This window comes from Lepisosteus platostomus, chromosome 25, assembly GCF_059453375.1.
Source record: "Lepisosteus platostomus isolate fLepPlt1 chromosome 25, fLepPlt1.hap1, whole genome shotgun sequence".
Classification (NCBI taxonomy): Eukaryota; Metazoa; Chordata; class Actinopteri; order Semionotiformes; family Lepisosteidae; genus Lepisosteus; species Lepisosteus platostomus.
Genome location: NC_142635.1, coordinates 14988874 through 15002694, shown reverse-complemented (window position 1 = coordinate 15002694; position 13821 = coordinate 14988874). Strand labels below are relative to the sequence as shown.

Below are 13821 nucleotides of genomic sequence, written 5' to 3'. Positions count from 1 at the left end.
TACTCTCCAGTGCCTTGGACTCAGCTGTGAGAATGGTGACTGAGATTTAATTAGGAACTCGATCAGCTCTGTGAAGACTGTTGCTGATTGGCAGTGTCCTGGAAATGTCTCTGTTGAAATGCAGAAAATCGATAAAGATCCACAGAAGGACTCAAATGAACTGCAAGCATTCATCACATGCTCACCTCCTATGGCAGATGTGTTTCGGATTATCACAACTGAGGCCAAAATTAAGACCAAAATTTATTGGAGTACTTTTTTTCCTGATCTTCAAACCAAAAAGAATCTCACAAGGGTAGGGGCAGTTACATGTTATGTCCTTGTACAGCAGACATTGATTGAGGGTTTCAAAGTCCCTTCTCAGAAATTGATTGTTTTGCTGCTCCCAGGAGGTAAGGAAGGCCTTTTGAAGACATAAGAACAGCTTTGGTCCATGAAAAAATAATTACCTTCGAAGCAATTAAAGGGGAACTGCAGTCCCAGTTTCTCGGACCCGATATTAAATCTCGGTAACAAAGTAAATGTAGTGCCGGTGTAGAAAAACTTGACCAATTCCGAATTAAGCACAAAACCGTGACTTTGTGAATGTAATGTACTGTAAGTCACCATTGTTTTCACAAACCCCTGGTCTCACCACGGGCGAGACTGAGAGCTCACGAGAAAGGCGATGTGAAGCGGCCCTTCCTGCTCACTAGTCACTGTAATAGGAGGCAGGAGTGCAATATGGGATTAAGAGATGTACTCACAAGCCTTCTTTTTTACAATTAAGGGGACTGCATCTGTCACTGGAAGTTTTCTTGACTTCCAGTGAAGCACAGAATGTGTGAAGCACAGAATGTGGAGCTGTGCAGACCTTGAAATATCCTCTATTTTGAGGTGTAATTTGGAGGTTTAACCTGTTACTGTGTACATTTTTCTTTCATTGTGGTTTGAAATGCACTCATCAGTGCTGACTCTTTCTAAACCCGAAATATAAAAATACCATTTCAGTTCCCCTTTAAGCACTACAGCAGGAGGGTGAAATTGAAGGATCTTGTCTCTAGTGATTTTTTTTTAAAAAGCGAGTAGAAAAGTACAGGAATCTCTTAATCCAATGTGGCAGAAGTCTATAAATACTCAAGCAGTCTAGAGGCACAAATGTACTGAGCATGAGGTCAACTAATGAACGGCCTTGTTGCATAATTTAGGCAAATGCCTATACTGTAATGTGATAAAGTTGAATGCTCGTTATTTAAATTAATGTAGTAAACTAGTAATGTTTTTTTTTTAATGTCCGCATCTCTTTGGCTTTTCAGTTTTCCTTTCTAATTTCTTGTTAGCTGACTTGTACAAAATATTAACCTGTACAATTCGGACCCAGCATAGACATTTATTAAGTCATATTCATTATATAAAATAATCACCTCTACCCCCTTTTTAACGAAGAAGCAACTAATACTCAGCGGTGACATTAGTATATTGGCCAGGTTGTTATAGTAAATGCGTCCAGGGTTGTATTACCTTCTTAAATATGGCTCTTATCTCATTGACAAAACACATACTTAAGACGTAAAGCCTGAGGCCAGAATTGTATTATTTTTTAGAATAATTTCTCAGTCCACAAATTCTAGCATGTTCTAATGAAAGGTAATACACAATAAAAACTCATGTAACTGTGTCCCCAGAGTTACTGTAATGTGATTGGGAAAATTATAGGATTAGTCATTTAGGTATCACAGGTCACCATCTGCAAAAGGTCATCTTACATTAATAAGCATTGATTACACACAGTGAAAGATGATTGCAAATAGCAAAAATAAAAATGCAAAGTAGCCAGGAAATTTCAACAAAATCACACAAAACATAGCACACAGCATGAAAATGGCTTGAAAGCCATCACACTTTAAATTATATTGAGATTTTTTTCTTTTGTTTCTCAAATAATGCAGATTTCCTTAAGGCATGCGATTTCAATATAGCGCCGTAACTCATAGGAGGCCAAAGTGAAATGTAATCCTTTCTGGGGCTCAGATTGTCGTAGTCCTCAATTCTGTTTTGTTCAGTTCTTCATGTTCAAAGCCTGACAGCAGTTTCTGCCACATGAGGCTGTGAAAGTGCACTTTGTACCAGTCCTACAGGTCGACGGTTTCGCAGTGATGTACGATGCTGTATAGTATCTTTTGCTTACCTAAGGGCATTCCAATTTCTGCCTGCTGCAGCTCCGACTGATATTAATGGGATCTTAATAATCCACTGTAGCCTCCAGACAGGGACCAGGAGTGATGCTGTTCCTCTGTGAGAACACCTGGTTTTTCCCTCTCATCTGGAAGCACACTTTTGTTCCCCTTGAAATAAAAAAAACACGGCACTAACAGCGGTGAGAGAGTGATTCCCCGGATGTTAATCTCTGGGTTGGCATGTTGCATTTTCTGAAGATCCCAGGAGTTTCAATCGGCTTCATCAAATAGGAAATCCGTTATAGATCAAGGGTTTCTGTGCTTTTTATGGCACTTTCAAAAACAAAAGCGTCTATCTCAAAGACATCTATCACAAATCAATCAGGCCTACATCGGGCATTCAGGTGTGTAATTGTGTAGGATCTGAGATGATTTGAAACTATAAATGCAGCATCATCTAAACTTTTTCAAGTTGTTTAAAGGAAGGGTAAAAAGGAGAAAACCAGTCTGTATTCCAGGAAATCTGGGGCATATTGTTTTGCATTTGCTTAGTGTAGGAGTGTTACTGGGTAGCACCTGGGATCTCAGCTGCAGTGATCTGCATGTTCAGACTGCTACTGTCTGGTTTTCAGACTGACTGTGAGTGTTTTCCCAATGTACTGCTGCTTCTGCAACTGTTCCTGTTGCTTACTTGTCAGAGTCTTTAAGACTCTTCACTATGACATTGTTAAAGCCATTTAACTGTCAGGAATGTATACAGTGACTGAAGAGACGCAGGAGTAATGGAATGCAGAGAAGAAGAATATTTAAGCATTAATTAAGCTTTTCGGTTTTGCAGATGCTGCACATTTAATTTTGTCCACTGATTCTTACTGTAACAAATGCCCGTTTGGACTTGCTGAAATCATCTTGACTCACACAGCATCTCGCATTCTTTATTAGTCCAAACTGCCGTGGGGGCACTCTGATTGGTTAAAAGGTCATGAACTGCTGGGGTCCATCCAGCGACCAATCACAACGCAGACTCTCCTCCAACATCCACGTCCTGCTCTGCTGAGACCTTTCATTGCCTTATAATCTCTGCAGTGCAACACACAGCCTTTGCCCAGTCTCGTTCCAGTTTATACATTGAATTTATTATAGCTATCAAATGCCTTAATGGTTCTTCGGGCTTTAACAATCTAATGGTTTCTCCAGTAATGCTGTGATCTTTACTGAACAGATGTTTTAATGAGATCTGTAGCCTCATTTTAACCTCTTTTTTAAAATGCTGAAAGACCTGTCTCCAGCCTGAGACTCAACAGCAGAATACAGCTTTGAGCATATGATGTCCTGTCGTATGGGAGCCAAACTGATGATATGAGCCTAGTGGGTTTGAGAACGTATAAAATCAAGAAAGGAACAACTACATAAAGAATAACATAATAACAGTCTGCTAACAAAAGGGGGTATTCAGCCCATCTTTCACGTTTGGTAGTTTAGTAGCTAAGTGAATCAAAAATTTCAACCAGAGTTTGGGCTTCAACCATCTGTCTGAAAAGCCTCTTCCTGATACCCAAAACTCTGTGCATAATGAACTGTTTCCTAATCTCTTTCCTAAATGAATTCTGTGATTAATGTACCCATCCTCTCAAAAAACAATTCAGTTAGTACAAAAAAACACAGCTAGCAATGAAAATGATTTATTTAAGATATGTCACTGTGTTATCTCAGCAATTTATTGTTGAAACGAAAATCAGCTCTTTTTCACACCGATACATGCTTGGAAATAAAATGTTAAGTGTTGTTTTTCTTCCTAATGAATTCCTTGCTTTTGACACCTACTGATAAATTATTTAAATGAGAGCACAAAAAAATACAAACATTAATCAGTCCCGATGTGAGTAGCTCATCTATTTTTAGGTTTTGTTTTTCTGTGTTATACGTTCACTTATTTTTCTAGGTAAATGTAGTCTCTGCCTCTGGGTTCAAAGCAGTCCATGCAAAGGTTCTGGGTAATGTTGATTTTGGAAATACTCATTCATTGAACTGCTGTCAACTAGCACTGCAGTTAAATGTGCGCATGCCTCAGTCCATCCAGATGTTAAAATAGGTTAATGAAGTGTTGAAGGGCTGCCACTCAGATATCGCACGATCACAGGAATTAAAGTAATACACCACTATAACCCGATCTGTCACTATTACACTGTAAAAAAAACTAATCATGCAGTCACAAATGTTTGTGCATGCTAAATGCAGTGTAGTGTGTTGCAAAACAAAAAAAATGACTTTAAAGCAGTGAATCCTAGCCCTGGTCATGGAAGACTGCTGACATACGTTTTTGTCTCCAGAACATTAAGATTTTAAGATGAGTTTTTAAAAAGACAAATGTCTTTGTTGGTTTTTATTTCCTCCCTGTTTCTGTTGTGGTTATGTCTTTCTAGTGTGTACTGAGTAAGACGTATAAAATATCTGAAGGTTCAGACTGGATTTAGAAGGGGTGCCATTAAGTTCAAGACCCATATCCAGGCCTGGACTGTGTATACTTTCCAAGATCATTCAAGATTATTATAGGGTACTGTATATCCATTCCAAAAGTACATTGACCTTGACTTTCATTTGGGGTCAAAGTTACGTTAATCACAGGCTAATTCACTTGGGTTTTCTGTTGGGACATATGTACAAATGGGCTTTCAGCTCTTAAAAGGCCAACTGGGATTGGTAATTGGTATCAACCAAGCAGTACCAGTTTCTGAGTTTCAGAACCACCCTCACTCAGGTGAGCTGTCTTTAAATGTAACCAGCCGGATCTCTGCAGGAGGAAAACCACTCATTGTGGGCATGTCTGACACTTCTCATTCTCACCTTTCCGCTCACGTCTGTCTGCCATCAACTTGTCCACCAGTACGAGCTGCTTAGTCAGTAGTACTGGTAAGCAAGTTGAGGAGAGGCTGCTCTGTGTGCTGACGCTGTTGGAAATAGTACCCTTGAAGTAGGGTGTTTTCGACACTCGGGACTACTGAAGAAACAAGCAGAATAAGAGTCTAAAAAGCAAGCAGATCAATGAAGTCATGAGTTAGCACTGGAGCTGTGGATCTCGGCTGGAATGAAAACAAGCAGAGACAGTATTCCTCCAGGAGCTGCTGCCTTGAGGCACAAAACAAACTGTGGTAAACTGTGACCACGAGAAGTGCAGTCGGCGCTTGCAATATGAATAAATCAACGACGGGAACACCTGCAGAAAGGTACTGCATTGTGCAAATGAACTGCTTTGTGTTCTGATACGTTAAGTGTAGGAGAACAGAAAGCATCATGCTGTGCTTATTCACAACACTTCTAGGCACCCAGTGTTTCAGCCAGTCTGCCGTCACATCGCTGTCTCCCTCCCTCCGCTCTGCCTGTCCCTGGGTGCCCTCACGGCCGATCCTGCAGGATTCTCCAGCCGAGCTCGTTATTATTCAGACAGTCGTCCCCATAGCCCTTGCATCCAATGTGACAAGCAAACTCCTCCATGCCGCCCCGTCTTCTTTTCTCGTTTCTGGGAATCGTTCACGCTTTGGTGAAAATCCGTCTGCTCCCGCCCTCGGTCTAGTAATGTTGTTGCCTACCTTAAGTGCCAACCACAGTACATTTCAGCCATGATGCGTCTTTTCCACAAAACCCGCGGGATCTCCCACCGTTTACAAGCTCTGACCAACGAAAGAATGTGAATAAAGACACCAGTGCTCTGGGCTGAGTGTCCAGCCCAGGGACAGAAAAATAGTTCAGGCTCTTCCACATGAGTCTGGATCAAGTGGCAGCTCTGCAAAGCCCAAACGTGTGCACTTATAAGATAAGATCACTTTATTAACCCTACTATTTCTTGCATTAGGAATTTGTCTTTTCTCATACCCCAGCTTGCTCTCCATGAGACACACAGACAGGGAGAGAAGCTTGGGGTCAGAGCACAGGGTCAGCCATTGTACAGCGCCCCTGGAGCAGTTGGGTTTAAGGGCCTTGCTCAGGGGCCCAATGGAGTAGGATTCCTCCACCAGCCGGGGGCTTTGAACCAGCAACCTTCCAGCCACAGGCGCAGATCCTTAGCCACAGAGCCCCCACCTCCATCTTGGATTGGGTTGAAGCAAGGCAGTACTGTGGCAGAAGGGTGATGGACAGTTCAAGCTCAACATGCCTTCCTACAGTATCTAGCCACGCTCAGAGACTGGTTTTAACAGCACTGCTGTACCTCTCACAACGGGAGGACATCTGCAGTGTGGCTGCTGTAGACGGAGAGTGGGACTTGTAGATTAGGCAGCGATTACTTTACCCTGTGGGGCTGGATCTGATTTAGAAGTAGAACAGAATAGAAAAGGGAGTGGCAAGTCCTTCGGTGGGTAAGCAGCTGCAGTACAGAGCTTGGGAACGAAAAAAAAAAATGCAATTCCAGCAATTAGATGACATTCAGAAGTCGGGGGAAAAAATTCATCAAAAGACGAAATCCAGACGTTGGGCTTTGCCAGCACACACAGCACACTCGCGCTCCGTGTGCAAATGAACCCCTGTCCCCCGAAACATACCCCCTGCCCCGTGAGAAAGACGTCCTAGAGCTTCTCAGTGCTGAAACAAAGACTTCTCAGTGCACTCAGGGCTGAAACAACCCACTGCTCTAATAACTTAGTGCTCAGTTCGGGTGTGTCTCATATTGCCCTCACAATTGATACAAGTAAAGAGGAGGCAGCTGCAGTCATCTTCATTTTATTACTGTTTTACAGTGTTATAAAAATACACCCATGGTATACTTTTCAGTGTCGTCAGTGGCTATACGCCAGGCCATTCTTTATCACTTACTAAGCCCAGCTCCCCATTTTTAAATCCATGCATGTTTTCATGCACAGGGAAAACGTGTCACCTTTTTATACGCCCTTGTTATTTGACTGGTCTCCCGCTTGCCTGCCACGAACACACACTTCTTCTACAGACCGGTTCTGGAGTCTGGAGTCTGATCCGAATCAGGGCGGGGGGTGTTTCACTGCTGAGGCCACAGTGGGAGGGAGACGGCGATTTGGAAAAACCACAGACCTAACAACAGACCCGGGCTAGGGCTCCGTGCCCAGACCTCACTATCACAACAGAAAGACACCCCCCCAGCGCTCGTCTGTGACATAAATAAAACCAGTGGAAGCTGGTATTGAAGTAGTAGGCAGTAGTGGGAGCGGCGTAGACGCATGCGCGTCCATGAGTTTCATGTTCTGGAAACACTGATGTGACAGCCTTACTCTCAACACAAAAGAAACCACGAAACACGCACGGCTTCGGGAGCGAAAAGGATCATTCAGCGCGATGTAAAAGGAGAGAAGGAAACGCATTCTCCGATAACACAGCACAATTCCCTTGGCGTGTTTTTTTTTTTACAATTAAATGAATCTGCCTGCGTCGCATTTAATCGTTGGATAACCCCTTTTTCACCCCTTTATTTTTGTAACCGATTTTTGTTTTCTAGAGCTAGAGAAGGCTTTGGGTTTTGTTCCGAAGCAAAAGATAAAGAAAGCCCGAGACTAAGATCTGGTACTGAGCGGAATCTACAGGTTTTCAGACCCTAACTTGGGCTTTGTCTTCGACAAGCACGGCGTGCCAGACCAGGGAGCTCGCCATGCCAACGCGACGAGCCCCGGTCGCCGAGCCGAAGTAGCCGGGAGCAGAGCCAAGTGATCCGACTAAGAGCAGCGCTTCCCTTTAAACAACACCACTCGTTCCTAATGGAGAAGATATTTGAGTGTGGAAACTGTCGTTGCTTAAAAGAGTCGGTAAACCACAGCAAAATATAGGCGAAGCCTTGCGGATGGGAAATTGTTTCCAAAAGCGCCGAGCACTGGTGGGCAAGAGTTTAACACGCGAACATGTTTCTGGAGAGGGTTGTTTTTTTAATAGGATTTTTTTTGTCGAATCACGTGGTAGTTTTAAAGAAAGGATCGCTCTGATCCACAGAGCGCTTTGTTTTGCGCCAGCCTGCGAGGCGCTGTCCTTGGTCGTAGTCCTGAAGACAACTGGAGCGCCGAGTAGCGGTTCTCCCGTCACTGAGATCGCCGAGGAGAAGGAAGAAAAAAAAAGCCATCTTTCACCCAGCGGGATCAAGTCTCATTCGCACCTGTGCACACACCCTACAGGGCGGACATCCCGGGGGACAGCTTGTCATTTGTAACTTTTCCATTTCCACCGCGGATCAATAAAACGCGAGCCTGTTGGGAAACCCTGTTTCTTTTCTGTCTTATTAGATACAGGAAAGCCATAAGAGCCCGACGATTAGTGGGACTCTGACCTCGGAGCAGGATGCATCCTTTAAGGGCACTCTTGTATTCGCTGCCCCTGTTGGTGTTGGCAGGTAAGTAATGGCCGGTGTGCTGTACGGCACTCCATCAAGAACACGATTCACGACCTGGCAATAGCGATTTGACATGCGGGCTCCACGTAATGATAGTTTCATTCCCCAGTTTTGGAAGTTGAAATCGGTTTAAGTGGGTTTACTGATCTGACTCGTGAAATACAATAGCAAGCCATCAAATCTTGTTTCCTTAGCGCAGTACATACAGTACAGTACACCCCAAATTCAACTCCTCTGTGAGTCTGGGCGACGTTACAGAGCGCCGTGCTCCAACTTCGTGCTTAGCGGTGTCACATGGCTTAATAACAACAGCTTAAACCGTCACTCTTATCTCCCCAGCAAGACGAGAAAGTCGCTTGTTTGTAGCACAGAGTGTTGTTGCAAATGCGATGGAATTGGGAGCGTCAAAGAGCGTCAAAACAGGGTTTACACTGTAGTTCGCTCTCGCACGTCAAAACGAATCTGGTCCTGTGTACTGTACTGTATGTCTGTCTTCCCAGGTGGCTCTCGATTATGGTGCGAAATGGTGTCTCATCCACGAATTATCCATTACTCGCTACAGAATATTACGAATAAGCATAGTGTACAGGTGTTTATAGCAAAACCAAAAGCTATAGACTGTTGGCGACTCTTTTGCCCTTAGAGGAATCAAATCATGAACTCGATGTTTGGAGGAGGATGTGTTGTTACAATCAACTCACGTTAACAACAGTGTGGTTTTCCAACACAATGTCTTAATGCAGAGCCGCAGTACAGGTCAAATTGATTTTTATTTTTCTTTAATGACAAGGCAAGAATCGCCCTTGCTTGAACGCAACGTTGTTTTTCTGCTGAATACAAAAATGAAAAGCAAAAAAGCGCCTTTCGACAAGTGCGCGATTCACCGTCGGAGCCGGTGATGGCAGCGCGATTCTACGAGAGGATAATGATCTGGTTCTCGACGTTTCAGCACAGCCTTGAGCACACGGTGGGCTCGGCTCGAGTGAACTCCTGCGAGCTGAATCTGCCGTCACCTGGCCGTTTGTGAGCCAACCAGCACGTTTGCAGCCACGATCATGTCGATGATTCTAAGCACTCATTTAGATGGATAACAATAGAGGAAATTGTACCAAGCGAAGGGTTGGCATTTTGACACGTGTGTATTTTGACTGACGTTAATTCCGGGCAGATCACCGTTTTCGTGCAGAACGCCAGCGGCTTAAACTGGAGCTGCCCCGGCGGGCGAGCAGCTGTAACGCGTTCCTGAGGCGGACACATTGCTAAATACGGTATGTGAGCAATAAGTTAAAAGCGAAGAATGACCATTACGAGCAGAATGCGTACAGTAAATTACTGTACACACGGCGCCTACTGCGCCTTTTGCAATACGCAAGCAGGTAACTAGAACATAGAACAGCAGCGAGAGAAAAAAATACTAAAAGCCGTCCATAATTATAGGAAGTGGAGTTTTTTTTTAACATGTAACAGGTCGGACAGTTACAAATCGCTTTTTGCTCAGTGCGGAGGAGAAAAGTTTGTACAAAGCCATTACACGAACCTTGAAGTCTCTGTGCCTTTGCTTGTAAGTGATGAGGTTTTAATTTCTTACTTGGCGCGAGTTAATGTCGCATGAATATTTTACCACGGCATTCAAGAGATCGCGGTGAAAATAAATCTACTCTCCACATCCGCTGCACCGATAGTCCGCCATAAGAAACCAGTCTGGTGTGCTGGAAAGCCAAACGAGCCCGACCCTTAGGCATCACGGATTCTCCAGTGTTTTCTGACATAAATAACGGATCGTGTCTGTCTTAAAGTTTAGTGTTGCTGCCTTCTTGAGCAGACACTTCACGGACACACCCAAATGCCAAAACCAGTCAGGCCTACATTGGCACAAAATGTAAATTCGTCCCTGGTAGTGCGGGCTGTTCTGTCTGATCCTCCATAGGCTATATGCTACATACAGTATTTATATACCTTTAAAATATACTGTATATACAGTATATCAGGTACTGATGGATACTAATTAGTCTGCACAGTGTTATTACTCTAATGCCTAACCTAATTATTTCCCCCAATCAGTTGCCCTGTATTAACGAGGCTTATGTAACAGACCCAGGCATAAGTTGGCTACATGTTTTAATTCCTGACCTATCTTGGTCTCGTTGTAGATATTTCTGTAGCCGTCTCCCAAGTGGTTTTCTTTCCTAAACCTCATGAACCCTTTTATCTCCTTAAGAAACACGGAGATACTGTAAAACAGGCTAGCTTTATCAGCCAAAAACCTCCCATCATTTCACCTTTACTGTACAATCCATACTTTCCTCAAACGTACCTTGATGTTCATTAGTGAAATAAATTGGTTTTACAGTACAGGGATTCATATTCTATATAAAGGGTTTCTCTAAATAGATGATGTGATAGGGCAAGCAGCTGTGCTGTGAGTTCTCTCAAGAGTCTAATCTTTTTGAAGTGCTGAAGAGAGTTGAAAATAGGCATCAGGAACATTACTACGAGTTAAACCAAAGCCTGCGATGCTGGGATAACTATTTTTCATAAGTAAAAATAAAATAGCAGCAGCAGCCAAAACCACACTGAGGATAAAAGAGAGAATTTACCGAGAAACAGCAGAGCAGGGTTTGAGATTAATCCTTTCCAAAGCAGTTCCGGAAAGCATATGAAGATCAAAATGATCCAGAGGAGCCACAGAAATGCAGTTAATTACTGGTAGATATGTGCCGTTTTCGTTGTCTGGAGCTGTGTGTCCTGTACACTGAAGATATATTTCTAATCAGAAACCCTGGGCACACTTTGAACATTAACTGGGTGGCTTTCAACTTCTCTGGAAGATACAGCAGTGCTAACCCAGCCATCAAAGTCTGATAACTTCTATCTCCAAGTGAGTAATTGCATAAAACCAGAACATTCAAACTAACACGGCTTGGATTTCATTCTTAAACCCACCTCCAGTAACTTTAATTACTTTCTCCTAAATCCTAAATATATTACTTTCTCTTGATTTTTGTTTCACTGGCAGTTACGATTGCAAATAAGACTGGCCCTGCTGTCCCTTATTTTTGATGCATGTCTTTTTGTATTGGTGCTAGTTTTGACAATACCAGGATTGCCACAAAACTGCCTTCAGCCTTTAAAAACAGATGCCAAATGCACAGCAATCATTCTTGCTTTTATCCCGAGCACTGTGTACGTTAAAAGAGACAGAGCAGATCAGTGGCCCACTCCCCTCACAGCGTTTCTCAATCAATTTTCTCATTTGATGTAAAAACGTCTCCCTGCTTATCTAGATGAGCCTGATCTGTAAGGGTGGTTTGGAATGTCTTTGTCACAAGAAAAATATCAAAAGGCTTTGATTTGTGATCCTGGGTAAAACCTGTCCCCTCCTTTCCATTCCTGAAAGGATACACGCAAAGCAGCATAAAGGAGAAACTCTTGCAAGATACCACAAAATAAATCTATCTCCCGCATGTTTTCTGTCCTGAGTTTGCCCGTTCTTAAGAGTAGATGTCTGACTGGTTCACACTTTCATTAGAGCAGCAGTGCGGAGTACTGGTCTGGTCTCTGCACCCACTGGTAATTGGAAGGCTGTCAGATCAAATCCTGGGTGTGGCCACAGTTGTTGTTTGCTTCAGCAAAGCATTTCGGCCAGATTGCCTCAGTAAAATGCCCTGGTGTGTATTCAGTATGCAGTATAAGTAGCTTTGGATAGAAATGCCAGCAAAAGCCAAATAATGACCTTAAAATGCCCTCCTGGGGGAGTGTGAGGTCGGCGCTCACCGCTCCGCAGTTTGTGCAGCAGCGGGCGGCGGAGCAGGCGGGGTTGGACCTGCGGCTGATGGGGCGTGTCTGTGCTCTCTGGTCCCCGCAGTGGAGGTGGGCGAGCCCGTGTGCGTGGAGGTGCTGTCCGACACCCAGGCGGTGCAGGGGAACCCCATGAAGCTCACCTGCATCTCCTGCATCAGCAGGGAGGAGATTGAGCCCAATACGCGGGTCGAATGGTACTTCAACTCCGCAGAGGAGGACACCCTGGTAGGTCTGTGTTGAGGGGAATCGGAGGAGCAGGGGCTCAGTCTTGTGCAGATCCTTCTGTCTGTTTTTAATGAGCTCAGTGTTAGTCATGTCTTTAGATGTGATTACTTCTACTCTTAACACCTTGTAGAAGGAAATTAGTTGCTGAAGCTGTTAAAGCAAGTCACCTTGCTGTTTTATACTATACCTTTTGGTCAAAGTGTCCCCAGCAATTACTCTACTATCTTCCACAATGTGGTTCAGAAGTAATATTCCTGTACTGGATATTTGCAATACATATATACAGTATGTCCCACTTCAATCTACTTTTACTATGGACTTTACTTCCCAGTGACTTTCATTGAGAAAGTAGTCAGGTTTCAGTTCTAGTATGATGGTGGGAAACATTTATTTGTTATAATTTATAGTATCTGATTGTTCTGCTGCAAAATACCTATGAAGTAAGCTTGACAAATTGTTATAAAAGGAGGAAAAGTAGGGCAGGTCAGTCAGCTCTTAGCAGTCAATCCTCTTGCTCATGTGACACAAGATTCTTTAAGATATTTGTTTTCTAAGCTTTCTTCTAAGACAATTCAGCTCGGGAAACATCCTTAGGGACAGGATGTAGCATTGAGAAAGAAGTATCCTCATGCAAAATTTCAAAGTAAATTCAGCAGCAAAAAATAAAATGTGATGCAATTTTTTCCACCAATCTCGGTCTTTTCACCTCGTGATATGTGTGCACACAGCATTGAGGCAAACCTACATCTGTCAGATTTTGTTCATTTTATTCTAAGCACCTTTGTGATATTTATAGCAGCTCTTGCATTTGTGTCATATAAAGGCAGAATCTAGATCTTTTTGTCCAGACCTTACCCTTCTGATTAATAAAAAATAATTTTAGCCGGTCCACAAGGATTGGGCTTAACTGATAGTAGAAAATGGCTTATTTGCAAGAATCAGATCAAGAATCTGTGCCAGTGAGTCTAATAATAAATTCTCCATCATAACAGCTCTTTCAAGTTTAAGGCGCTCAAACATGTTGAAGAGGTATGGAATCAGAGAAAAGCTACGTTTTGTTATATCAGCGCATGTTGACACCTTTGAATGCTGCAGTGAGAGGCTCTTCCATTCACACATTTCACGTTGATTAAACACTTTTTAGCGATCAATGACCATACTAACAACCCCAATCACCACTAGTGGGCAGAATCGCAGTTTGCTTAATGTCCCGAACAGGCTGAGACAAACCGGCCTTGGAATGAGATGAAGATCCCCAAGTCTCATTCAGGCTTTTGGCTTTTCCATGTTTAATACAGAAAC

At 43.2% G+C, this 13821-nt stretch overlaps 1 protein-coding gene across 7 annotated transcripts in view; it reads left to right on the top strand.

The window, feature by feature from the left end:
* The window catches only part of scn3b (sodium channel, voltage-gated, type III, beta), a 33340-nt gene that overhangs the window by 11998 nt on the left and 7521 nt on the right, over nucleotides 1–13821 (top strand). For 2 of the 7 annotated variants that reach the window (XM_088619654.1, XM_088619656.1), the window contains 2 exons: nucleotides 8387–8493; nucleotides 12359–12519. In XM_088619654.1, coding sequence (XP_088475780.1) covers nucleotides 8442–8493; nucleotides 12359–12519 — 213 coding nt within the window. In that variant the 5' untranslated portion in view covers nucleotides 8387–8441. Of the gene's footprint in view, nucleotides 1–6914; nucleotides 8494–8528; nucleotides 9762–11267; nucleotides 11372–12358; nucleotides 12520–13821 lie in introns of those variants that run through there. The other 5 variants (XM_088619655.1, XM_088619658.1, XM_088619659.1 and 2 more) reach the window with 5 other exon arrangements.